At 43.5% G+C, this 27,821-nt stretch overlaps 1 protein-coding gene across 1 annotated transcript in view; it reads right to left on the reverse strand.

Moving 5' to 3' along the window:
* AFF3 (ALF transcription elongation factor 3) overlaps positions 1–27,821 on the reverse strand; it is a 492,261-nt gene that overhangs the window by 68,364 nt on the left and 396,076 nt on the right. Inside the window, exon 9 of the mRNA XM_032765391.2 lies at positions 21,591–21,631. Coding sequence (XP_032621282.1) covers positions 21,591–21,631 — 41 coding nt within the window. The remainder of the gene's footprint in view (positions 1–21,590; positions 21,632–27,821) is intronic.

A 27,821-nucleotide genomic window follows, 5' to 3' on the forward strand; every position in this document is an offset into this window, starting at 1 on the left:
CTCCCATGAATCTCTCTGGGTTCTTGACTTGAAAACCTAATGGCACTTTAAATTTAAGCATTAATTATTCAATTGCTTATTTGAGCCGTGGAATGGGGAAGGAGTTAGGAATTAAGCCTGTAAGTGGAGGGAGAGGAACAGGAACTTGTTGCAGGTAAGGATATGCAGAGAAGAGATGGGAGAGGAGGTATACACAGGGAAGAAGGAGAGAAATAAAAAAAAAGAGAAACAAATGAGAGCAATAGTAGTGGTTGTAAATAGGAGCATAATTTCCCACTGAGTGATACTGAATACAGTAATCAAGTACTGAAAACAAAATACATATATGATGACTAATAGTTCAGTTACTGCATGAAGGTCACAGTCTACCTTTGAGCACAATGCAAACAATCTACTGATGCCAGTGGGAGACCCTCAGTGGATTGTGGGGTATGTGTAGTCCTACATTTTTACCCCACAATTAAAAATGGAATTTGGCCCTCTCTACATGCGTTTGCCACCCTTGAGGTAGCTAGGCTACAGACCTATGTTGCCTGCCGATTGTGTACAATTTCTACAAGTACATCAACCAGCCTAATGCAGTCTTTATTGGAGTGCTTTGATGTCATATGTAACAGCTTATTTGATGAATTGTGGTGTTTGGTATGCTGTATAAAGCATGTGAGATATTACAGCAGCAAACAGCGAAACTGCTTTTTGTTCCAGACATGTCTGTGTTTGGTTTCCATTTTGGTCAGAATATTGAAGTATCTGTAACAGGCCATCAATTTTTGATTTTATGGTTTCATCTCACTCCTATAAAATGTTATTGTTTGGAGACTGGTCTGAACTTTTTCAAAGCTTCTCTCCAACGTGAGTGCCTTACAGCAGCACAGCCTAGAGCAGCTGCTAACATGGTCACACTGAGAACTGCATTCCTGACACTAGGAATGAAAGATCATAATGAAATAATGAACTAATGTAGCCATTCTGCCCAGGCTCATAAATTAGATTTTAAATCTAGCAATTGCAGGGTAATTAGGAGGTGAGCAGCTTTCACCCAGGAACATATATTTTCTATTCCTGCCTGCCTGTTTTAATTTTCCCTTTGTTAGCTGGGCTGAGAGAGCTGCAATTACCAAGAAGCAATAGCATCGTGGCAAGAGACTTGGCAGAACAAAATTTAAAAATCGGTGGATACCCCTAGTAATTAAAATAATTTTGAATTAAATATAACATTTCAGTCATTGCTCTTGTATTATAATAGTAATTATGTAACCGATCACTTTGAATTATTAATATAATGAAATAACATCATTATCAAGAGAGAACATAAAAGAGAGTCTCACTAACCATGTAATCCCATGAATGAGATGAGTAGTAGTCTGAAAGACATTTGTTAACAGTAGGAGATATAATGCCATTGATCACTAGCAGCTATAAAAGTTTTTAAAAGGCTCTCATCGGCCTGTCAGTGAGGCACAGGAAACAGGACAGGAATTCCTATCACTGGTGGCCACAAGAAGGTTTCACAGTATTAAAATAGATGATTTCCTTAGTCTGCAAACCTCAAAGGGGGTATAAATAATAAACAACTTCAAAGCAAATGAAAGATTTTAGAGCAGCCTGTCAAAGAGGCTGCTGGGGTTTCCGTGGTAGACTTCCATGTTTAAAGAGTCACAGTAATTTGTTACTTTCTTATCCAAAACAATTCCATATTCTCTGGATTATTTACGATCGTTTTGGTTTTTGTTATCATGGATTTTAAAGAAACAATATCATAAATATTTAAGGTAGGGAAATGAAGTTAGACAGACAGCATCTGCAGTTTACAAATTGATGGATGATCTCATGGACTAAAACTTTGCAAACTTATTCTGTGTTCTCCAACATTAGATGATATGACCAAATGACAAGTAGGAGAACTAATTGTATTTAAGTATAGATCTGATATTAAAGAAATGCAGCAACTAAATTTGCAGAGTGTGAAAACTGATTTTATGAGAAGAAAAACAATGGACAGTACACTAAAAGAAAAAAGACAACAGCAAGATTAAAGTAAAGATCTTTTAAAATATTACCTTAGTAAATGATTAAACTAAAAAAAACCCAAGATTAAAATATTGCCTTTTAGAAGCTCTTAGGCAATCACTTCCTAACTAAACAAAACCTGTTTACATCACAGTACTGGAAACATGCTGTTAGTAATTTGCAAGTGTCATGTCAGCCAAGCATAATGTCTAAACAAGAAAAGTGACACTATTTTGGGTAACTGTTTCCCAGCACAGGTGTGGAGTGTGCATTTTATGAAATGTCTTAAATATCAAAACTAGCTAAGCTTTGGCTCAACCAAACTGCAGCCTATCACTGTTTGACAATATAATGAAATATATTATTTGAGGCAATGGTATAGGTTTGGATAACGGTGGTGGGCTTAATAAACCCTGCTCAGATTTTCACAGATAAAAAGAATTACATCTTCTCTTTCACTCTTTCAGAATTCACATTCCTCCTCATCTCTCTTCATGTGTTGAGTGTACAAGCTGCATACTCCACCACAGTTAATGCCGCCTCTACTGCTGCCCAGCACTGAGAAGATTGCTAGTGGGATCATGCAGTTGTGAACTAACCAGCCCTTCCCAAACTCCTCCCTCAATTGAATGCCTGTAAATGGGACACATGATGCCTTCACAGAACTCAGCTTTGATGTGGACAGGGAGTGCGGGCTGCATCTGTAATGTCTTCCTTTTTCCACCCAGTGTAGTGGAAAGACACTGCTTTCACTGCGCTCAGGTCCCCCCACAGCTACAGAGAGTAGTGTGTGGACAGGATTTGCTGCTACAGTAGAACCTTGGGTATGGTTACAGTATGAAATTAATTCAAACGTATTTTATTTGAATTTTCGGAAGCGATTTTATACATTCGGTGTTGTTTGTCCCCACTAAACCACGTGAATTCAGCGGAGTGCATCCACAGTACCAAGGCTAGCATCGAATGTTGGAGCGGTGCACCGTGGTAGCTGTCCTACAGTTCCTACAGTCTCTGACGCCCATTGGAATTGTGAGTTAAGCTCCCAGTGCATGATGAGGCAGAAACATTCTCGCAGGTGTTTCTGGATGTATGCCGTCACTCGCTCCTCCCTCCATGAAAGCTATGGCAGATGCCATACTACCAGCAGATGGTGCAGCACGGTGCACCGCCTTTCTCCTGGTACTATGAATCCAACTCGCATGTCCTCTCTTCTTTCTATCTACTCTTTCATCTAACCATTTCCTGCCTTTTTTCGGCCACCATGAACAAAGCTACATAGCTTCCGCTGCTTTTTCCATGTTGTCTGTCCTGGGCATCCGTGGAAGCTACAGAAGGCAACAATTCCCCGCTGTTTTTTGGCCATCATGAACAGAGCCACACCGCTTCCGCCGCAAACTCTGCTCATGTTTCCGTCGCAAACTCTGCTCTCCCGCTCTTGCAGTTCTTCCTGACGCTGTGAAAGCTACAGAAGACAACCATTTACCACCTTTTCTTGGCCATCTTGAACCGAACAGCTCGTTTCGCATCCTTTTTCCAGGATTACACATGCAGGCGCCATAGTGTGGCAAGCATGGAGCCCACTCAGATCTCCACTGCAGTTTTGACCATTGTAAATACCTCATGCATTATCCAGCACTATGTTCAGTATCTGCAAAACCGGTCGAGGAAGCAATGACAACGCAATTGCTATACTGATGAGGACCTGGACACAGTCATTCCTAGAAGCACGGCATGTGGCAATTGGGCGATCATGATGGCATTGGGCCTGGTTCATGCCATGGAACGCTGATTTGGGGCCCAGGAAACAAGCACAGACTGGTGGGACCACATAGTGTTGCAGGTCTGGGATGATTCCCAGTGACTGCAAAACTTTCGTATGCATAGGGCCACTTTCATGGAACTTTGTGACTTGCTGTCCCCTGCCCTGAAGCGTAAAGACACCAAAATGAGAGCAGCCCTCACAGTTGAGAAGCAAGTGGCCACAGCACTGTGTAAGCTTGCAATGTCCGACAGCTACCGGTCAGCTGGGAATCAGTTTGGAGTGGGCAAATCTACTGTGGAGGCTGCTGTGCTGCAAGTAGCCAATGCAATCATTGACCAGTTGCTATCAAGAGTAGTGCCTCTGGGAAATGTGCAGAACATTGTGGATAGCTTTAATACGCTGGGGTTCCCTAACTGCGGCGGGGCAATAGAACGCATATCCCTATCTTGGCCCCGGCACACTGGGGCGGTCAGTACATAAACTGCAAGGGGTACTTTTCAATGCTGCTGCAAGCACTGGTGGATCACAAGGGACGTTTCACCGACATCAACGTGGGATGGCCGGGAAAGGTGCATGACACTCACATCTTCAGGAACTCTGGTCTGTTTGAACAGCTGCAGGAAGGGATTTACTTCCCAGACCAGAAAATTACTGTTGGGGATGTTGAAATGCCTATAGTTATCCTTGGGGACCCAGCCTACCCCTTAATGCCATGGCTCATGAAGCTGTACACAGGCACCCTGGACAGTAGTAGGGAGCATTCAGCTATAGGCTGAGGAAGTGCAGAATGGTGGTAGAATGTGCTTTTGGACATTTGAAAGCTCACTGGCGCAGTTTACTGACTCGGTTAGATCTCAGCACAACCAATACAGGCAAGTCTCATCTTACACAGAGGTTCCATTCCGTGGTTAGTGCGTAAAGCAAAAACCACATATAGTGAAACACTCATTGAGTTGAATGGTGGGTGGAATTGCCCGCACTACAGATGCAGTTTTTACATTGTTATTTTTCTTTTTTTTCCCGTTTTTGCAGACCGCGCAAAGCTGAATTTGCGCATGTTAAATGCCCCTAAGATGTGACTTGCCTGTATTCTAATTGTAATTGCTGCTTGTTGTGTGCTTCACAATCTCTGTGAGAGTAAGGGGGAGACGTTTATGGTGGGGTGAGAGGTTGAGGCAACTCGCCTGGCAGCCAATTTTGCACAGCCAGACAACAGGGCGATTAGAAGAGCGCAGCAGGGCATGCTGCGCATCAGGGAAGCTTTGAAAGCCAGTTTCATGACTGGCCAGGGTACGGTGTGACAGTTGTGTATGTTTCTCTTGAAGTTACCCACCCCATATATATATGAAAGGAAATAAAGTCTAAATTGTTTTAAAACTGTTCTTTATTATCTGTTGCACAACACATTGAGAGAAATCAGAAGGCAGACTTGCGGTGGTGATTGGGTTGGGGAGTGGAGGAGGAGGGAAGGACAAGTCGAGAAACCAAATCAGAAGTTCACATATGCCAGCTTTCTGCTGCGTGGGCGATCCTCTGGAGTTGAGTGTGTGGGTCCCCATAGCCTCCCCCGTCGTGTTCTTGGGTGCTTGGGTGAGGAGGCTATGGAACTTGGGGAGGAGGGAGGGCGGTTATAGAGGGGCTGCAGCAGCAGTCTGTGGTCTTGCTGCCTTTCCTGCATTAGATCCACCATACAGTGGAGCATGTCAGTTTGCTTCCCCATGAGCTTGACCATAGCGTCCTGCCTGGTCTCATCACGCGCGTCCCTCCTCTGTTCATGTTCCTGTAATGCTTTACGGGATTCCACAATTGTTTGCCTCCACGCATTCAGCTGGGCCCTATTGGTGCGGGAGGACTGCATGCCATAAAGGCGGGCCTGCGGGCTGTCTGGGATGATCACTTCACACAAAACACAACACCCCGCATCCCCGCACCCACCGCGTGGCTCCAATGATCAGGCTCTTACTCACCAGAAGTACCTTCTCCGGGGTCATGGAGCCCACATTGGGAGTGGTGGGAGGCTATTGGCTCCAGCGTTAAGCATAGTTCCTGGCTAGGAGGGAAAACGGATTTCCTACTTGCCACCTGTGCACTGTCCTCCTCCTCCTCCTCCTCTTCATCCTTCAATGACTCTTCCTCCTCGCTCTGTGCACCTCCCCCCTTGCAGGTGTCCACAGACAGTCGTGGGGTAGTGGTGGCATCACCCTCCATAATTGCATGGAGCTCATGGTAGAAGCGGAATTATGGGGCTGTGACCTAGAGCGCCCGTTTGCCTTCCTGGCTTTTCGGTACGCTTGCCTGAGCTACTTGATTTTTGTATGACACTGCTCTGTGTTCCTGGAGTAGCCTCTTTCCGTCATGGCCATGGAGACTTTAGTGTACGTATTTGCGTTCCTGTTTTTGGAACATAGTTCTGCCATAACAGACTCGTCTCCCCAACATACGGTGAGATCCAGTACCTCCTGTTTGGACCATGCTGGAACTCGTCTGCAAATCCAGGACTACGTGATCTTTTGTGATGATGGACTCTGCATGGTCGCCTGTGACAGTGGACCATGCTGACGATCACCTGTGCTGATGGTGACCAAACAGAAAATGAAATTCAAAAGTTCCTGGGGCTTTCCCTGCCCACCAGGCTAGTGCATCAGAGTTGAGAGCGTCGTCCAGAGTGATCAGAAGGGAGCATTCTGAGATAGCTCCAGGAGGCCAATAACACTGAATTGCATCCACAATACCTTTAACCCAGGATTGCAATCTCCATTTAAGTGCTACTCCACTTGCCGAGCTGGAGTACAGAAATTGATTTAAAGAGCCCTTTAAATTGAAAAAGCCCGTTTGGTCATGTGGACGGAATCATTTTTTTTTCGAATTAACTCGGCTAATTCCGAAATAACAACTAGTGTAGACCAGGCTTCAGAGTTACGAACACCAGAGTTATGAACTGACCAGTCAACCACACACCTCATTTGGAACTGGAAGTACGCCATCAGGCAGGAGTAGAGATAAGGGGGAAAAAAGGCAAATACGGTACAGTACAGTACTGTGTTAAATGCAAACTACTAAAAAGATAAAGGAAAAGGAACATTTTTCTTCTGAATAGTAAAGTTTCAAAGCTATATTAAATCAATATTCAGCTGTAAACTTTTTGAAAGAACCATAATGTTTGTTCAGAATTATAAACGTTGCAGAGTTACGAACAACCTCCATTCCCGATGTGTTCGGAACTCTGAGATTCTACTGTATGTATTTAAATAAATTACTGTACACAAATGGAGACACTGCATGGGCAAATTTGCTTCTTCTCTAAAGCAGTTTGATACCAGAATTTCTACCATAAGGCCAAAATTCTGCTGAGGCAGACTGACTGCTCTGATATTTTGCTCTCTTTAACAGTGGAGATGTGTGCATATAGGTAGAACAGAATATCAGAGTTCAAGCTTCAGTGTGGGCCTTAGAACAGAATTCCACCTTAGCTTTATAATAAAATAATGTGGATTTGGTTCAGCTTAGCTAACCAGATCAAATGCTAAGGCACTAAGCAGCACTAGTGCACTTTTAAATTCTTGTTGGCTTCCGTTTAAATACGAACAACAAGACGATCGGGACTAAAGTCCTCGTTAAGGACTTGCCCTCTGGCTGCAGGGATATGAAATATGCATAGCTTCTACACAGGAAGCACGCAGCATTACAGAATAAATTCTATAGCAACTGGGCATTTACTCTTTCCTCACAATAAAAGACATGACAGGATAAACAGGACTTCAGTCTCCAGAACTGCCAATTTGACAACTGTCATAAATACTAAATTCACTTCAAAAATACAGAAAAAGGTATTATAAAAACTGTTTGCAAATATAAATAGTCTTGGGTTCAAATTAAAGAATTGTCCAAACAGATGCAATGCTAAGACAGGTAATGATTTAAAAACTATGGTTGACCTAAAGATCACAGCACAACCCTGTTTCAGTTAGACATGGGCAATCCCAGAAGAGTTTGGAGTTTTGCTAACCTCTTGAACTATTTTTCTGTATTTGCAAAATTGACTTAAATCTTTTTTTCCTCTGTAATTTAAATCAAAGAACAGTGCCCAGATTCCCTCTGGCAGCAGGAGGTAGACAAATGCTGAGGGTGATCCTGAGAGCTGGGAGAACCACTCGTGTGGTTCTTCTGGGATGGGTATCTTACAGTGACAGCTGACTGAAACTTTGGACTTCCAGTTCATGGGAAATGTCAACATTCTGAAATTTGGTTTTTCATTCAATTTGGACCAAAGTCAAATTTTTCAAACTTTCTCACGAAATGGAAATTCAAGGAAAAAAATACTGTTTTGGAAACATTGACGCATGGTGTACCTGAAACACAACATGCTCTTGAGGAAACTGTTTCCATCTGAACCCTTCCTCTGATTCAACTCATGTCTGTCAAACCCAAGATATTTTCGTGAAACAATTTGGGTTTGACGAATCAGCATTTTCTGATGAAACACTGTTTTGTTGAAAATTTCTGAACAGCTCTACTTATAAGATCAATATTTGTGACTCTTCTACAAAACCCCCCAGCAGCAACTCTCTTCGTCTATTGGACCTCCTCCTGCAAGCAGCATGGGAACACAAAATTGTTCAAGCGAGAAATCTGCACCAATAAAGTTTCAAATAAGTAAAATGAGTTTTCCATCTCTGATATCAGTGCACTAGGATCCTAGCAGGGCCTACAAAATTGCTCAGTTGCTGAGCATTATTTTAATAATGCTTTTTAGCTAAAGTTTAGATTAGAGGAAAAAGCTCCATTCAATTAAGTGAGAAGAACTGAATAAGAAATCAGTAATGGACAAGAAAACCAGTAAAGGTTGACATTCAGTGGAGATTTCTTCCATGTTTTCCTGTTGACCTCACAGACTGTGAACTAAAGAGCACTGAGTACATTAAAGGAAAGGGCACAATCTTATTTGGTCCTGTGAACACTGGCAATATGTTATGAAGATAATATACAAGCTTGAAAGAGAAAAACCGCAACACCATCCTGATGCCCTGGAGGTTTGGCCTGGTGCAATGCCATTTAACCAGAGCTCTGTGAGGGTTAAAATGGTCCTATGAGATTTACAGTAGGTCATGACTGGGAACTCTGTTCAGGGCAAAGTTTTAGGGCAAAAGGCTTTTTGTCTGAGAACTTTAAAAAGAACTTTAAAAAGAGGCTGGTAATTTCCCAAAATTTCTCTTCTTCCTTCAGGCAACTATTCTAGCCCGGCCAAAGCTAGAACAGTCCTGGTATCTATTTTCAGATGAATAACACTGAAGAATCAAATATTTACAAACCCAGTTTAAATCCAGGTGGTGTCATTGTTCAATATCAAACCTGTAAGACTTCAGACAATGGACTTCACGACATTAAAGGAAGTTACTTCAATAAATAACTATTTGAAGGGATTATGAGGGCGGGTCAGCAGTGAATAGTCAGGGGAGCAGAACAGAGGATTTATAGAATATAAACAATTCCTAGTAATTGTCATGCCTGATTGATTGTCCTGTGGGCACCTTAATGGTCTGAAGTCAAAGGTCATTTCAGTTAACAGGGTAGGTGGCAGGGTGGGTTAATCCACCGCTGTTTACCTAGATTAATTTCTGCTGATGTCACCTGGCAAATGAGATGACACTTGTTCACATCATAAAAAGCGCCACACCATCCAGCACAACAGTGAGCTGCTGCCCAGAAGGAGCACAATGCTGCCAAGGGGGGTAGGTAGCAGGTCAGGCTGAGAAGCATTAGCAGAGCTATGGAGGGAAGTCTGGTTGCACTACAGCCGGTTCTAGTCAATGCTATGAGTCATACACTTGGAGAACGGCCAGCTTCACACAAAATCATTAAAGGGGGAGAAAAAAACAAGAGGTCAATTCACTCTAACAGTGCAGGACACATTAATCTTTCAGCAGCAGGTGGTGAGTTGACTAGGTTCCAAAAGAGTTTAATGTGACACCATGAGCCAAGATAACATGCCTCCCACTGCATGCACAGGGGAGCCAGGTCTGGGCAGTTGGTGGAGCAGGTCATTGGCAGAGGATGTCAGGGAGGAGGGCTCCAGAAGGATACTGAGGGGCAGGGAGATGACTGATTAGGGGAGCAGAAAGAGAAAAAACAGTGAGGGACAGGGCCGGCTCTAGCTTTTTAGCCGCCCCAAGCAAAAAGCACCTGCAGGCCGGCTGGAGCAGCAGAAGGAGTGTGTGTGGAGGGAAACAAACAAACCTGTGGGGTGGCCAGAGCAGTGGGGTGGAGGGTGGGAACAAACAAACCTGCGGAGTGGCTGGAGTGGCAAAGGGGGAAAAAAACCAAAACCTGCAGGGGCGACAGAAGGCGGGTGCAGGGGGACTGCCAGCCCTGCAGATGTGCCCGGGCAGCGGGGGGGTGGGGGAGAGAAGGGGGGCAGCCGGTGCTTCCTTCAGTGGGGTGCTCGCCACACCGCCTGCCAGGAGGGCTCCGCGTCGCTCCAGTTGGCGGGCAGGGAAGGACGCGGGCTGCCCTGCCTGGCTTGCTACAGACCTGGCACCGCTTCCAGTAGGGCACTCCCCTCTGCTGCGCTGCTGTCCCCTACAGGGCAGCCGGAGCAGCGAACCAAAAAGAAAAAAGAAAAAAACCTGTGGGGTGGCCGAAGGGGCGAAGCAAAAAAAAAAAAAAAAAGGATTGGGGGGAATGCTGCCCCTTGGAATCTGCTGCCCCAAGCATGAGCTTGCTTGGCTGATGCCTGGAGCCGGCCCTGGTGAGGGATATATCAGGGAGCCAAACATCTCAGGAGGGGGAGGCTTGGAAGTGAAACTGAATAGGGAGAACAAGAGGGAAAAGCAGTAAGGTGAGGGCTGGAGAGCCAAAAACATGGGGATCCATAGGGAAGCCAGCTACTGTGGAAGATCTGTTTCTCCTGCTCCCCTCCTCACTCTAAAATGCACAGAAGGGCAGGGAAAGAAAGAGAGTAAGGACAAGGAGACAATCCAGTAGTAGAGAGAGTGTTTAACAAAGGTGTCCCAGGAGGGCCCTACACAACAGCCAGCCTTGTCACTGTTGGAAGTAATCTCTTAGTTTTCAAACAAAGCAGAACTTGCAATGTCTACTATATAAGGGCAGTGTCAGTTCACACACTCACAAAAGCACAGTAAAGTGTCTGAGAAGTTAATTAGGAAGAGTGTGATTTACTTGGCAGGACTCAATAACTTTTCTGGAATCATTTTGATCTATTGTGTAAATCAGAACCAGGGGATTTTTAAAAAAAGATTTTTCTTGATAGACTATTTACTCATTTTGAGCAGTTATACTCCACTGTATCAATACATAATAAAGGAGTGCAGTTCTTTGAATTATTTGGCTGAGGTGTTTCCTACAGAGAGGTCTATTCTTCACTGTGTGTGTGTACGAGAGACAGAGTTCCATAAGTATGAACAGAGGCTATATGCATGTATCAAGAGCAGAATAGACCCTTCAAGTCCTTACAGCATTCAGATACAGAAGATATATTAATATGAAAAGTAAAGATATATTAGTATGCAAAGACAGCAGAATTTAGTATATACAGATTATACAGTTTAAATTATACACCAAGGGGAAAAAGTAATCAAAGTAATTTCTATTTACTTCTTTTTATTACTACATTTCAAACCCATATTCTTTTCAGGTTGCAAAAACATAAATAATTTCCGAACTGACTCTTTACATCACGTTTCAACTAGATCTAATTTTTATACCTGTGTGAACAGCACAAGAAAGCAAAGGTGTGGTTTGAGCATTGGCCTGCTAAACCCAGGTTTGTGAGCTCAGCCCTTGAGCGGGCCACTTAGGGATCTGGGGCAGAATCAGTTCTTGGTCCTGCTAGTGAAGGCAGGGGGCTGGACTTGCTGACCTTTCAGAGTCCCTTCCAGTTCTGTTAGATAGATAACAAACTCTGGCACGCCCACTGACTGCAGCATTAGGAGGCCCCATTATGAATAAATAGAGCTGTACAGAGAACAGTAATTCCGTTTTGCTGAGGATTTCAGAATTTTGAAATTTGGTTTCATTCCAATTTGGAAAAAAACCCACAAATTTTGAAATTTTCTGTGAAACAGACTATAAAAAATTCATTTTGGAACATATAAACTGTTTGTTTTGATAATTGTAAAATAAAATTCCTCCTGGCAAGCTGACAGGGAGCCAGGAGTCTGGAAGCCCGCTGAGCTGGGACAATCAGAGCTTGGGAGCTCCCAGGGCTTCCATGGTCTTCTCTTCCCATCACACATCAGGCAGGTGGCTGAAGATCTGGGAGCCTGTATTCATCAGTAACCCACCAGATGAGCTACCGAGGAGCTGGCACAGAATTAGGCAGGATTCAAAATTTGCCTGAGAGGCAGGGTTCCATTGTAGCCCTGCCTGGGTTCCATCAGACTTAGCTGAAATTAAACTGTCTCTGTGAAAGATTCCAATTTCATCAAATCTGCATTCTCTGATGGTAAACCATTCCCCTGGAGAATTTCCAAGCAACTCTATAAATAAAGCAGAGTGCCTTTTATGCTCAGTAACTATCTCAAATGAATCTCACTAACATTCCAACTGCACAAGAAAAGGAGAGACCTCTGTTCTAGGGAACACTGAGAACAGGTTTGACTGTAGTACAGTGCCTCATTATTTAATTAATGACAGAGGACAAAATTGTACATTTAATACTTTAACTTTAAATGTTCGCTTGTACAATCGTCTGAATAAATTCAGCAATGTGCTTTTTAAAAATTGGAAATGTTGCAAACCTTCTGGAGTCAGATTCTCAGCTGATGAAAACTCTCCACCGTAATCAGTGGAGCTACTTCAATTTATACCAGCTGAGAATCTGGGTCCCTTAACTTTCATATAAAGTTCAAATTACTGTAAAGTAAGAAATGTTACTAGTGTACACTACTCAGGGTAATCTATGAGCTACAATTCAAAACATTTAAAATTAATGATTTAAGCTTTGATTTTATGTAACCCCTCTCCCCCCCACGCAGTCAAATTAAACCAAAACCCTGCCAGTTTTTCTGTTTATATTCCACATTTCCATAAAAAAATGCTTCCCACTGATGTACTCTAACTGGATAAACCAGAAGTTTTGCACACAAAACTGATTATGAATGCTGGCTTCAAGGTATATAAATATATATATCTTTCTCCCGATGCCTGCACAACAGACCTTTCAAGTGCGTGGCGACAGTGTGTTCCTTCTTTAACCAGCTCCAACCTATGGCCTGATCTTGCATTCCATGCACTCCCAAAACTACTGTGGACTTTAGTGAGAGTTTTGGGTGTGTAAGGAATGCAGGGCCAGGCTCTGACTTTGGAAGTTCCTCTTGGTACAAACGATATCTTCATTCTTTAAACTGGAACACTGTCCCAAGAGCCATATTTTGAGGCAACATTTGGAGAAAGTGAGTCCTTTTTACTGGAAGGTGGGAGATGAAGAAAATAACCACATGGAGAGAGGAGACTGAAAACTCTGTGAGATAACCCTGTCATATGATTGCCAGCATTCAATGATCCTCAGTAACATGGCATCATGCTGGCAGGAAGAGAAGTCTCCCTTCTAGCAGGGTAACAGAGAAAGAAGAGTTGGAGTTGGAATCTGTCTGCAGAAATATTTTTTCCCACAGCCCTACTGGTTTTGGGCGATGGTTTGGAAGAATCAAAGGGCTTGTGGAAGTGACTATTTCCCAAGTTTAGATTTGAATGTTCAAATCCTGACCAGAGACTTTTGAATGGACAAAACAGATTGAGAGGATTTATTCTTAGACTCCTATCTGAGCCGTCCAAAAGGGAGGGGAGGGGAAAACCGCTTTGTCCCATGAGAGCAACATTTAGGGCACTCAAGAAGTGTGAACCAGAGAAAGGCCTAGTTATGAGCTTTATCTAGTCTCAGAAATCTCTTACCCATCAATGCTTTTTTAGTCATGGACCTGGATAGCCAAACATTTAATGAAACCCTTCAAGATATCATTTGAGGTGTTATCTGCATGTTTCCCCAGGTAAAAAATGTATGTGACTTTTTGGGGAGTATGACTGACACAATCCTATTGGACTGCAGCAAGACCATCCTATAATAGTGGCCCCAGGATATGTGTGGCATATATAACTGACTGTCTGGGCTACTACTAGCCACCCTAAAAAGTAAGAGGCATTAATGGCTGATGCCGGTGGACTAATCAAATGCTCTTTCCACTTTTTATTGAGTGTCTGTAAGCAAACTGTTTGCTTCCAGGGGGGATGGTGGAAGATTCAGTGCATAAGGCTATAAGGCTATTCCTAGGCGAGTCTACCTTTCTGGAGGGATTTGGAGAATGAGACTTTCCAGCAAGCAAATATCAGTTTCTTATCTGAAGTGTGTTCAAAGAGAGACTTATCCCCTCTCAAATGTTCTAAATATCCCCAGAAGGTATCAACTACATACTTGACCAGGTAATTCCAGTTATTATTAGTGATCCTCTGACAGGCTTCAGGAGAAGGTGGATACATTTCTGGGGCATATTGTTAATTATTATGTGTACAGAGACAGCACCCATGGGGATCGGAGGTATAAGGGGGTGGCTGTTCAAACACCTAGAAAGACAGTCCCTGCCCTAATGGCAAATCAACATGATCCTCCTTTAAGTCAGAGCCTACAGTACAGATGGGAGAAGAGGGGGTGGAGAAGAGTGAAGCATTTCCTGTAGCCTGTTCCAAAGCAAAACAGTTGTGAGAAAATGGAAAGGGCGTCTGGACTTTGAGAGGTGGGGCATCTTCAGCGCTGAAATTTCACTGGGGGCGAGGAATGTATCAGAATAGGGCCCATATCACCTAAAATAAATGCAGTAGGCCTGATTCAACCATGCAATAACCCTGGGGACCAGGGTCTGTCTTTCCTTGTGCCTTCTCACCTCCTGCTGCCTGCAAAGAAACTGGCCACAGTTCTGCTCCTCCTCTGGAGCATTGCTAAAGAATCATCTAGGATGGCAGCTAAAAGTAAAGAGCTGGCTGATGCACATACTCCTGTTTGGGCAGCAAGAAGCTGCGGCCATAGGATAGGTGTTCTTGGTCTGCATTCAGTCCAGCCACAAACCTTTAATGGAGGTGGCCTCCACTTGCATTATACTTCTTTCCCCCAGCCATGCAGAGTTCCTAGCTTCAACTCCTCCTCCATTGTTGCAGCAGCAGCAGCAGACAGACAGAACAAAAATAAGAACAATGGAGAAAATGTTGTTCTCAGAAGTAAAATAAAAAAGGCTCAGCAGCCAAATGGCCTAATGACAAAACAAATAAAAATTAATGAAACCAACAGGTGAACCAGAAGTTCAGAGCAGGCTTCTAAACTGTCTCAAAAGCAAAAAAAAATGGAGCGGAGTGAGTACGTAATAAGAAAAGCTGGATGGTACCTGTATACCTGATCTGACTGGCTAATTCTTGCCTAACTATAGTATAGTGTGTGGACTGGTGTTTGTGAGTGACAGGGGTGAAACATATCCCTCCATCTGTCCTGTGGAGAGCTGGTCCACAGAAGAGAAATTTGAACTTCTGCTATTCATGTTATACCTGTTCTACGGATCTCCAGTGCTGTCATTATGATGTGTCACAAACACCAAGTCTGAATTTTGTAAACTTGTGTGACTGAAGTTAGGCACTTGAATTCATACTTCAACAGTACTGACTTCCTATTAGAGTTACTTCATGTCTGAAAATAAGGGTACTTATTTAGGCAATCAAGTTTGAAATTTTACTTAAAAATTAAAAAACTGGTGGTAGTCAAAGTGGGATGTTCAGATGAATTGCATGGCTCCTGATTTCATGCTATTAGTACTCTACAAACCTCAGGCCTTTGCCACAAATAGGTAAATAATGTCTCCATAACATTTCATTTTCATGCCAACACTAAAAATAGCACAACATATAATTCATAATACACAGCTTCTCTATGCATTTAGCTCTCTGCTGAGGTCATCCCAAAGAACAGCTTAATATCATTAATTAATTATGCCCCCTACCCCTTCCAATGGGAGGAGTAATTTCATTTACTGGAGCCATTATTAAAGTGAAAATCCCCTTTCTTTTATAACATGTTCAGTGCCCAAAGGGAATGTCATTGTCCAAAGGGAGTGTAATTTTAAGGTACAATGAACTACACTGAGAAATGTCAGAACTGATAAAGAAATGACAGAATTATATTTTCTCTTCATTAATAACCCAGTTGTCCACAGAGAACCATTTAGTCCTGATACATGGGAGTCATCGTTCAGAGCAGCAGTTCAACACTACTTTAAGTAAATGCCCCTTTGACCCAAGCTGATGCAAGATGGGCAGATAGGTTACTGAAAAATATACCTCAAAAGGTCATAAAAATGTAAGTTTCCCTCAGTTGCAAGCTGATTTTTCAAAGACGATTACACGCACAATTTAACCACAAGACCATTTATACCCTCCGAGTTTCATACTGTTCATGTCTGTTTTCCTCCTATTTTTGCTGCTTCTCCTTTTTAGACACACACATTTAAAAAACCCCACACTTCTTGTCCTATATGATTTATCCCCATGAAATTAAATTACATTTTTATAAGCCCATGTTACTGCAAATGATATTTGAAGATTCACTGAAAAAATTAATTCCTGATCTGGTGCAGTGAAGCATCCTTGCTAGCTGTACTGACTCTGTCTTTCAAAAACAGATGGAAGCAGTCCAAGGGTATGATTAACTTCTTAGTCCCTGCAATTTCCTATTGCTCTACTTGCCCTAGATTTCAGGATTGACCTCCTGCTTCACTGCAAAATGCACAGTTGCTCAGCTTGATAAATCACACAAATACTTTTTTGATCACAGTTATCTACTATTTACTACATACTCAGTGGGGTTAATCATATGCTGAGGCACTTCATATGCTACACACATAGACACTCTACTTCCCAATAGCACTTTGCATATTCTTCACATTGCCAGAAAGCAACCATGCCTGTCTCTTCCTTACTAATATATAGAAGAGCATATCAACGCACCACACGCATACACAGTAATTATCCACACATAAATTAATTGCAAACTATAGTGAAAAGAAACTGGCAGCTGGAGGGAATACATAAAAGGTTAAAAGAATTACTTTTCTCTCTTTTAGCACATAGATTTTTAAGATATTTTATAAGTGCAATTATTTCCCTTAATTAGAACTTTCATTCTCCCTCACCTCATCAAATGTTACTAGGACCACTTTTGAGAAGGGAGAGGAGTGGACCAGTGGGTATGGGCGTATGTTTGGCTGTGGTATGGCATGAAACATAAACTACAGCTGGTAGGAAACTGCTAACATTTTCTGGGAGAGAAGACCACTTTCTCCTTCCCCTTCCCCCACTGAGCCTCATTTCCTGAATGCTAGGATAATCTTACTACTCCTCAATGTGAAAAGCTGATTATGTGTGACCCAATAGCTAGAATTCTTTAGGCCAGCTCTCCTCCATCTTCTTATGTAACTTTGCCATGCCCCTCAGTTGTGATTTACAACCCCTGCCTAAAAGTCTATCATGGGATGTTCCTAAACAAAGAACGGCAATGACCAAAATGTGGCAAATCATGTTAAAGTTTTGGGATGTGAAAAGATATTCACTTGGAATTCAATTGATACCAACAAATTTAGCTCCCAAATGAAAAGAAGTGAATTTGAACCCCAGATTTCCAGAAATCCCCATTCTGACTATTCACTCAAACCTTTACAAAGCTCTCGAGCCTTTAAATTCCTTTTTCTTTAATGTGAAACAGAATGGCTGCAGCAGGTAATGCTGAAAAACAAGATATATTTTATACAATTTCTCTTATTGCATGTTATAATTAGAGGGGCTAGGATACACTTGTTCTAGATATCTTCTACCCTAAAATTTACCAACAGTCACCGTTGACTGCCCTGTAGAGCCTGTGGAGCTTGTAGCTGTGGGATAACCATGATTCTGCATCAATGGCAAGGCTGATATCTGCTTTCATTTATGAGAAAGACGACTCTGGCTCTTTTCCTTGCAGGATAGTCTTGAAAAATGTAGCCAAAGTGAAAATATTTCTAAAGCTGAAAATTTGTCACTGACTGGTCCTGAATGCATGGTCCTCCTTTGTGTCTTGTGCAACCTACAACCACAGTGCCCTGGCTTTCTGATGGGATCCAGATTAACTTGCAGCTCAGAGGGAGTCAAGACTTCCCTAGGCTGCCACCAGAGCTGCCATACTGCATTCCTTCTGGCTGTCAGCCAGCTGAGTCGCTCCTTTGATAAACAGCCTATGTGGGGAACTCTACAGTGTGAGAAGCAACATACTAACAGACAAGGGCTTCAGTCCAACACAGAACTTAGACTTGGAGCCCAGGAGTAGTCTTACTGATTGCAACAGGACTATTCATATGCTTCAAGTTACATATTTAAGCACTTTGCTGGATCATAGCTAAGGTCCTACCAAATTCAAGGTCCATTTTGGTCAATTTCATAGTCAAAGGATTTTAAAAATCATAAATGTCATGATTTCAGCTATTTAAATCTGAAATTTCATGGTGTTGTAATTATAGGGATCCAGACTCAAAAAGAAGCTTGTCGGGGGTGTCACAAAGTTATTGTAGCGGGGGTTGCGGTACTGCTACCCTTACTTCTGCACTGCTGCTGGTAGCGTGCTGCCTTCAGAGCTGGGTGTCTGGCCACCAGCTGCTGCTCTCCCACTCCCCAGCTCTGAAGGCAGCGCAGAAGAAAGGGTGGCAATACCGTGATCCCCCCCTAAAATAACCTTGTGAACCCCCCTGCAACTCCCTTTTGGATCAGGACCTCCAATTTGAGAAACACTGTGAAATCTGTATAGTATAGGATAAAAGCACACAAAAGACCAGATTTCATGGGGGGAGACCAGATTTCATGGTCGGGGCTGTGAATTTAGTAGGGCCCTAATCATAGCTTAAGGATAAATCTGGGAACAAGAAACTCTTTGCCCACCCAAAAACGCTAAGGGTGACCCACACTGCAATGAGAAATGTGATTGCAGCTTGGATAGGAGGCACACCCGCACAAGCTTTACCCACACTAGTACTGCTAAAAGTAGCAGTGTGGATGTGGAGGAACAGGCTTCAGCATGAACTAGCAGTGTGAGCAGGTCTCCATGCTGTCACGGTGCTTGTACAGCCCACGCTACTGCATCTACACTTACTTTTAGCAATTTTTGCGTGGGTAAAGCTAGTACTGGTATGGCTATCAAAGCTGCAGTTACATCTTGGATTGCAGTGCAGACGTACCCGGAGAGTTGCCATCCCAGTTTTAAGTAATCTGTCTAAGGTCTATCTCATATGGCCCCCTTACTATAGAGCGTAGCACCTCACAATCCTCTAATGCATTTAGGTGTGTCCTTACTACAGAATGAACTCAAGTGACCTAACTTTGAGTTACTTCCTTCCAGTTAGCCTATCACGAGAGAGAACAGTAACACCGCAGAGTAACAGTCGAGTGCTGAGGGTGGTATTGTAGTGTCCTGCGTTCCTACTGGTGCTCTACTCACTCCTTTGGTGAGCTAAAACTTCAGGGAGCACATGCCCTGGTCTGTACCACTTCAATAAACTGCACCATTCTATGAATGTTTTCACAGTGTACCATGGGAGAATCTGCCCGTCCCTTCCAGGGATCTTGAGTGGAAATGGTATGAACCCAGCAACTCATTACAGTAAACCAGTTCCAGCATGGCACAGATTTCTGCCTGTTGCCTTCTTTCCAACTGGTGAAAAGCTCTGGCTCCAACTGGGAGCTACGTGGCAGGGAAATGCTATTATTCCATTTTACAGACAGAGAGAGACTGAGGGTCTGTCCACACTGCAATCAGAGGTGTGGCTGCAGCACACACAGACAGACCTGAGCTAGCCTGAATAACAATAGCAGGGAAGCTGTGGCAGCATGGGCTGCCTGGAATGGCATTGTACAGCCTGTGCTGCCACAGCTTCACTGCTATGGTCTTTCAAGCTAGCTAGATCAAAGCTAGCTCTGGTCTGTCTACAGGGCTGCAGTCACACCCTTCACTGCAGTGGAGACACACCCGTGGCGGCTTTCCCAAGGTCACATAGTAAGTCTGACAGAGCAGGGAACTGAGCTCATGTCTACCAAGCCTCAGGCTAGCACCCTAACCACTCCACCATTCTTGCTCTCTGGTAATGAAAGAGGAAATCCTAAAAACATTTACTCGGGTCATAGCATTGCTCTCTAAGGGTTCATCTGCACTTGGAGCTAGGGGTGTGATTCCCAGCTTGCACAGAGATACTCAAGCTAGTTTTCATGACGCTACCATGCTAAAAATAGTAGTGTAGCAGGGGCAGCACGGGCAGTGGCAAACGGTGGCATGGGCTAGCCGTGCTGAGTACAAAGCTGCCTAATCCCCTGGGTACATATTCAGCACAGCTAGCCTGCACGGCTGCTCCCCTGAGCAATTCTGCAGGCATTTTCACAGTTTAGTTGGGTGAAATAGTCATCTCTGGCTCCTCCCATTCCCTGTGGCCACACCTCCAAATACCCACAGAACCCAAAAGGCATCTTGTTTATATGGAAGAGCTTACATGTATTCAGGGATAGGGGTATGATGCTGCTTAGGCTTTTTTCCTTGCCTGCTTTCTGGCCAAATATGGCCGATATCTGTGTGCCTTTCATGCCCAAAATCTGACGACACGACTTAGCCCACAGCCTGGGTGTTGCACTCAGCTTGCTAGGATAAAGTTTTCCTTCTTTTAAAAAAATCTAAACAAAAAGTGTTTGTGTACCGAGGAGGGATAATTTTGGCGGTCACTGCTTCAGGGCATAGAGAAACGTTATTCACCCATGCACAACATATAATTCAGCCTAAGTGACAGGCTCTGCTCTGGAGAAGCCCTAGACTGAGCTGGCTTACTGAGTCAATTACTGCTTATTCCCAGGGAGGAGGGGGGAGAGTGGGCTAGATGGAATAGAGGTGGCTGCCAAAGAGGCATGGGGAAATTTACTTTGTGTCAGCCTGCATGACACAGTACCTCAACTGTGGATAAATGTAAATCTGCTAGTTCTTTTTCATAGGCACTAAAATGTACAATCTTCACCATTTCCAAAACGGGGGAAAAAAAATCAGGACTGGCTTAGAAAGCTACCTTATATTTAAATCAATCCTCTTTCAGAACAGTCATTTAGGGTAAACACCTGTACTGATCTACAGCCGAACTGTAATATTTACTATGGCCTGAATCCTGAATTCCTTATTTAGGCAAGATTCCTGCTAAAGTCAATGGGAATTTTGCCTGAGAAAGGACTGAGTAAAAATGGAGTGAGAATATCTGTGTTTGTTCCCTCCTTTTCTGCCTAAAGTACAAATTACTGTTCAAAAATAAAATAAATATCCTCCCTACCCAGCCAAAAGCCAATCCCTCATAAATTAATATTGAGAGAATCTCAACAAAACAAGAGCAATTCCCAGTGAAAGAATCTGGAAAAAATCAAAAGAGAACTTCTCAAAATAAATGAAGTACTTATTGCTGAAAAATGAGCTTAAATATATCTCAGCATTCTCTAAAGCTCAGAATTTACTGCATCATTCATGCCTTCTCCAGTAAGTTTCTTATCTCTCGCTTGGTATCACAACAAGGGATTCTACATATTCTGTATGAAATACAGCAAGACTTTGATTTTTGCAGTAATAAACTCCACACATGCATGACAAATCCAAGCATGCAAAAAATGTTTAACATCCCAATTCACAGATACTTTGGGGACAAAATCCGATTATGAGTTATATGCCACAATAAATAGGGCTCAACGTTTCATAAAGCAATTTATAGATCATAAAAATGACAAAATGTACCTGTCAGACAGAATGCGGAGAGCAGATCTCTGTGCTGCCTGCTGGAAGAAAGGGCAGAGATGTTTATTTTATATTCTAACTTTAAAATTACGAGCGCAATCAACACTTAAAAAATGTGTTACACACATTTCTGTCACGTGTCCAAATTTTAAAGTACTAGTAAAGTAGCAGAAAGCATCTAGTAAAATGGACATTCCAGGCTAGTAAATGTAAGAAGACTTTGTTAAATACGCCATAAACCAGAGGATTGTCAAAGCAGTGCACAGTATCTGAAGTATGAACTACTCTATTTAGATGATTTTCTGCAGGTCTCTGAAAACCCTGCAAGGCTTGATTTTCTTCCCCCTCCTCCCCAATCCTACCCCCTCCTTTACCATTAGTCTCCTCCCATTCTTGCCACAGAAACAAACATCACATATTGGGTTCCTTTTGCGATGAAGCCTGTAGCTACAATTATAAATTTAGCAAAGACGGCCAGAGTGGCTGCAGGCTTTTCAAGAACGCTGCCATGATAATTTCCTGGCAACTTTTGACTACACTGTACAGGATTGACCTGTTGCTGTTCTGGCTCTCAATTCTTGCCTAGTACAAGTCCTTGAATGGGGTGGAAAAGCATGGTGCTTGTTATTATGTTAACGGATGGGTCTAGGAATAGAAATCATAGCCTTTCAAATTCTATAGGACCCACAAGCCTATCACTGAGCTCGCTTGCCTCTTTATTATTATCATTTCCCCCACTAGAATCATTTCAAGTGACTTGACTCATGGCTTCAGCACAGTAACTAACTCCAAGAGAAGATACAATCTATAATGTTCTGATAATACACCTTAAGGCCTTGACTATAATATAATTGTATATGCTTAGTTTGTGCCCTCTCTTTTAGGATTAGTGAGATGGCACAACAGAAGCACGTGGTTAAGCAGTATTTAGAGTCAAGGGGCGGAGTGTTAAATATGAATTTTGCCTTTGCGATTATCAGTTTAGTTTTGAAATAGTTCTCATATTGATGTTTGGCTTTTGAGGCTGTCAGGGGTGGAGTGCGCTGGAGGCAGCATGCTCAACATTTGGTGGGAAGGAAGTGACTTGTGCAGTTCATCAGAAACCACTCTAGCCAATCAAAAGCTGTGTTGTCAGGATGAAAAGGGAAACCCAATAAGTGGCCTTGACATGCAGGGTATAAGCAGTGAGAACAATGGAGTGGATCCTTAGGGTTCAGGCAGGAGTACAAAGCTTCTTTTCCCATGGGAGAAAAGGATGGTTTCAGTCTTATTTTGTGGTGAGCTCTGGCTTGCTGCACAGTAACTTGACAGACCTAGACCAAATTTCTGCTCAGGGGCACAACCAACCTGGAATGGGTTGCACATCCTTGATTATTTGTATACAGATAACTCTGCCTCAGTTGTCAGGGGACTTGTGCCCTCTGTCCCTGTAGCCTGCCTCTCAGCTACAGCTGATAACTTTCTTAGCATCTCACACACCTCGACAGACTACAACCTGAAAACATCATTCCAAACTATAACTCAGGTGGGGCTTACAAACTGGTCATCTACCTCTGCCCAACTTAGTTTACAAGACAACACCTAAATCTTCATTTCTGTGAGTGGGGAGTCGCTAATCTACAATGGGTAATGCCTAGCATTACACGTTATCATCACTGGGTGGCATACTAACTGTGGAGAATTAGGTGACAGTGTCTTGGGCTATGATTCCCAGAACTCGTTGTCTGAAAGTCTCCACAGATACGTTTACCTCCATACTGTAATGGAGGCTGACACCCTCACTGCTGATGAGAGCCATCCTTCTGGTGGAGCGATCCTTAACACCTAGTGGCTATGCGAGTCTGGCTATGTAGGCTTCTTTCATACACAAAACTAGCCACAAATCTGTCATTTTACTGGGAAGCCATTCCCCTTTTCTGATCCCTTAAAAAGAGTCCAATAATCTTGACCCCTGCATAACGATTTACTAGCCCTGATTATCATCAAGAAAGTACCATAAGGCTTCCTTTGGAGGAGATGGGTGAGAAGAGAATGAAGGAAGGTTAAAGATTTGGCTCCAGTGGAAGCTAGAGTTTAGGACAGGAATAAAGAAAGGACTATTCTTAGACCCTGTTGTTAGGAATAATTAGGAACAGGCATCTTGTGATTCACAGCCAGATCACTCACCTGTCTGGCACATAGAATAGTCCACACTTATCTATATGTTTATACAACTACTAGCATAATGGGATCTCAATCCTGACTGGTGATTTGTGGTTGCTGTAATAGAAATCCACTGGATGCTACTAGGATAGAAATAAGAATAAATATCCATTAAGGGGAAAGCTAGAACAAGGAGTCCAATACTCAGGGCTTAAAGCCTGGATAAGGTAGCTTGAAGAGTGCTATTGTAAGCTGCCACGCAACCACAATTGGTCTCAGCATAGCGCAGATATTTTTATTACCCTCAAAAACTTGGATGACTAGCAAGTGACAGTCTATTAGAAAACATTCTAGAGGAACCGTGATGCTTATTCTTTTAAGATACTAAGGGTGGCGCCCTTTCTGAGCACCCCTAAAGGCATTCTAGGACCGGAGGGATGGAATAGGAGCTGGCTGTCCATCCTCTTCCTGCGTATTAGTAGTTCAACTTGTCCCAGGTATAGTGGCTTGTTCTAGATTGGGATGCTTTTGGGATTGGTGAGAGGTACTCTGGTCAAATGACTTTGCCACCTCAGGAATATCAGGGAACCAGGATATGAGATGGAATTTTTGCTGAAGCGCTATCTGTCACCAGATGTTTTGTCAGTAGATGTGGAAACCAAGGAAACTCTATACACTGGGATTGTGTCCCAAACACTAGGATTGTCTGGTTAGGATGAACGTTTCCTTCTTTGCCTAAACCTTTTGCAGGACCCAGGGAATGAATGGGACGGGGTGGAATTCTGTATGTCAGTGGGCCTCTCAAGCTAAATAAGAACATGCCCATGGCATAGGCTTGCAGTTTCTAGTACAAGAAACAGAATCTGAGGAATCTGATATTTTTTACTATCCGCTATTGGAGATGTCCAATGGGAGTGCACTGCCTGAATAGTCTCTGGGGTTAAGATCCACTTTCCTGGACACAGCTCCAGACATCTCAGCCAATCCACTCTGAGATCCTGCAAGATGGACTGCCTGGATGGACAACAGGCACTGTGCCTTCCAGTGTATTAGAATAGACACCACCAGAACAAATCTCTCTCTTCTGGCACCTCGTTGCTGGACAAAACCTTTGCTGTGAGAAAAGTGCCCTAAGGGCTAAGCCAGTTATCACTCTGATGGTCAGGAGGTGCAGATGGGCATACTGGTTAGAGTAGAGTCATGCAGCCTCTTCAATCACTGCCATTATGGCTAAGAGGAGGAGAGGGAGATGAGTCTCTGACCACTCTAAATGATACCTGTAGGTGGGGTAGAGGAGTGTCTAGTTTTGAGAGAGGAAAAGGGCTGGCTCCTTTCCCTTCAAGCCTAGACACAGGCTGAGCTCAGCAGAGATGGCTGAAGGATGAAGATAGGCTGGACAACGGGGCTCTTTATTCTATTGTTTATGTTCTTATACTGTGCTCATCAAGGTGATATCTGAATGCCTCATATTTTCTGCTCCCTGAATGTACCTGCATCCAGTCCTCCAGGCTGGCCCTCGTGGACCCTACTGAGGTCAGCCCATCTGCCTGTTGCCAGCTTTGGAAAGGTGATCCCAAGTGGTGGCTCTTTCCAGGGCCAGCTCTAGGATTTTTACCGCCCCAAGCAAAAATAATTGTGGCCACCCTCCCTTTTTTATGCCCCCCTGCCCCCGGCCCCGCCCCAACTCCACCTCTTCTGAACCCCTTCCCCAAATCCCCAGCCCCGCCTCCTCCCCCAGACATGCCGCATTCCCCTCCCACCCATTGCTTCCTAGGGGCCCCCCTGCGACCTCCCACCCTAGCTCACCTCCGCTCCACCTGCTCCCCCTGGGTGCACCACCGCTCCGCTTCTCCCCCCTCCCTCTCAGGTGAGGGAGGGCGGAGAAGTAGAGCAGGGGTGCGTTCAAGGGAGCAGGCGGAGCGGAGGTGAACTAGGGTGGAGGGGGGCGCAGGAAGTAATGGGGGGTAGAGGAACCACTCCAGCTCACCTCCACTCCACCATCGCCACCTCCTCCGAGCACCCGCCGCTCGGCTTCTCCTCTCTCCCAGACTTACTGCGCAAAACAGCTTTTTTGCGTGCAGCAAGCCTGGGGAGTAGGAGCGGAGCGGCGGTGGCATGCTCAGGGGAGCAGGCAGAGGCGGAGCAGAAGCGAGCTGGGGCTGTGGGTGCACTTTTTCCCCATGCCCCAGAGTCGGCACCTATGATGGCCAGCACCCGAATGCCGCCCCTAGAAATGTGTCGCCCCAAGCACCTGCTTGTTTTGCTGGTGCCTGGAGCCGGCCCTGGCCCTTTCTCAGGAACAGAATGAGTCCAGAAAGCAGGCAGGGTAGAAAGAACCAAAAAAAGGAGAGGACCGTTGCTGACCTGCAGGTTCCATTCCTGTCTGAGCCTCTTTAAGGATGCTGCTGCCTCCATGCTGATCTGTGACCTGAGAATAACTCCCTCTGAGACTGAGAGTTAGAGAGAGACTTCAGAGTGCAGGGAAAATAAGGCATGGAAAGCTTCCTGTATTCCAGCAAGCGAGCAGTTGCAGACCATTTTAGATTGCTGGGGCCCCCTTTCGCAGAAATAAATGTTTGCAATGACCATTTGAAAATATCTTTGAATACAATTATTGAAAATTTCAATTTGCTTTTCATTTGAAGCTTCTAACAAATTTTCCCCTCTCACCTGGGTCAAACTGGTATGATGCAGAAGAAATTGTACAAGGCAAATCATTTGTTGCTTGACTGTACAACATTCTACCAATGAGTCTATAAGAACAGCTCTGTGATTTATCATGCTTCTAAATATGCCAGTATTATCGGCTTAACGATACAAGCAAAAGGGTAATATTTAGTACCACCTATTGCCTGCTCCACTATTTTTAATAGTTTGATTTTGATTGTGCTATTTAATCTGCATTTCATTTTACATCGTTAACAACTTTACTGAGGACAACTCATCATCCATCAAGAAAGAAGATGAGAATATGTTAAATAATTCCTGGAAGTAAGTGATTGCATTGGTTAAAAGAATAAAGACTGAGAAACTAAAGTTTCTCACTGAGAGAATTTGAAGACCTTCATGATTTATCACTATAACAAAATACAGTGGGTGTTTTGGCTTAATATTCAAATTTTTCTGTTGATAAATAATTAAACAATAAATTATGGGCCAGACTCAGATACTCATACTTACAGTGAGTAAAATCTTACTCCTCTCATAGCCACAGAGTAAGGGACACAACGTAAATAAGGGTTTCAGCATTTGGCCCATTGAATTTAAACTTTACTGCTGGATAGGAAACAGCAAAGAAAAAAATCATTTTGGTGACTCATGTAAAGAAAGTTGAAAAAAACAGTACGTTAGATGAATTACTCAGTTTCACTACTTCAACTGTTGCAAATTACAAGGGCCAGGCCTGTTCTGCCACCTCCATCCCCTGCCTGAGTAGGTTATGGATACATTCAGGACAAAGTTTTATTGATCTGACTATAGTTCATTAATCATTCATGAAAGATTTTAACTGTACCCCAAGACTATGAGACAAAACAAGATTTCTGCCAGCAGTAATCATTTTCAGATTCTCATGCTCTGGAGATTGCATCTCTTCTCTTCATCCTTTATTGCAATAAGCTGGTGCTTGGGAACATAATCAGCAGATATCCAGGTTTCAGTGTGTATTAAATGAGCTACCAAAACTACTCGAAGTGCCACAAGTTGCAATCTGTTGTTGTAGGGAAATCAAAGAGGAAATTAAATGTCTTCATTGTAATTGGGACTGAGCAGCGAGCTAGTTCATTGTAATTGGCATGAAGCAGTGAGTAGAACAAGTCGAATGGAGCTGTTGAGACAGACATCCTGGAGAGTTAAAGTGGGCCCAGAAATCTCTAATTTTTTTATTTACTGGGAACAGAGTTGCTACATAAACCACTGAGTTTGCAAGGATTTTTGGAAAACAGGCTAATTAAAGGTACTGAAAAATGTTCTGATGGGCTGTAAGAATGTCTTTGAGACACAGAAGCCACACACTGAAGTGTACACACTTATGCCTAAAGCACACACTTTGGTACGTGAGATCCAGCTAGCGTGTGGTTGGTATATGCA

Source organism: Chelonoidis abingdonii, chromosome 1 (genome assembly GCF_003597395.2).
Source record: "Chelonoidis abingdonii isolate Lonesome George chromosome 1, CheloAbing_2.0, whole genome shotgun sequence".
NCBI lineage: Eukaryota > Metazoa > Chordata > Testudines > Testudinidae > Chelonoidis > Chelonoidis abingdonii.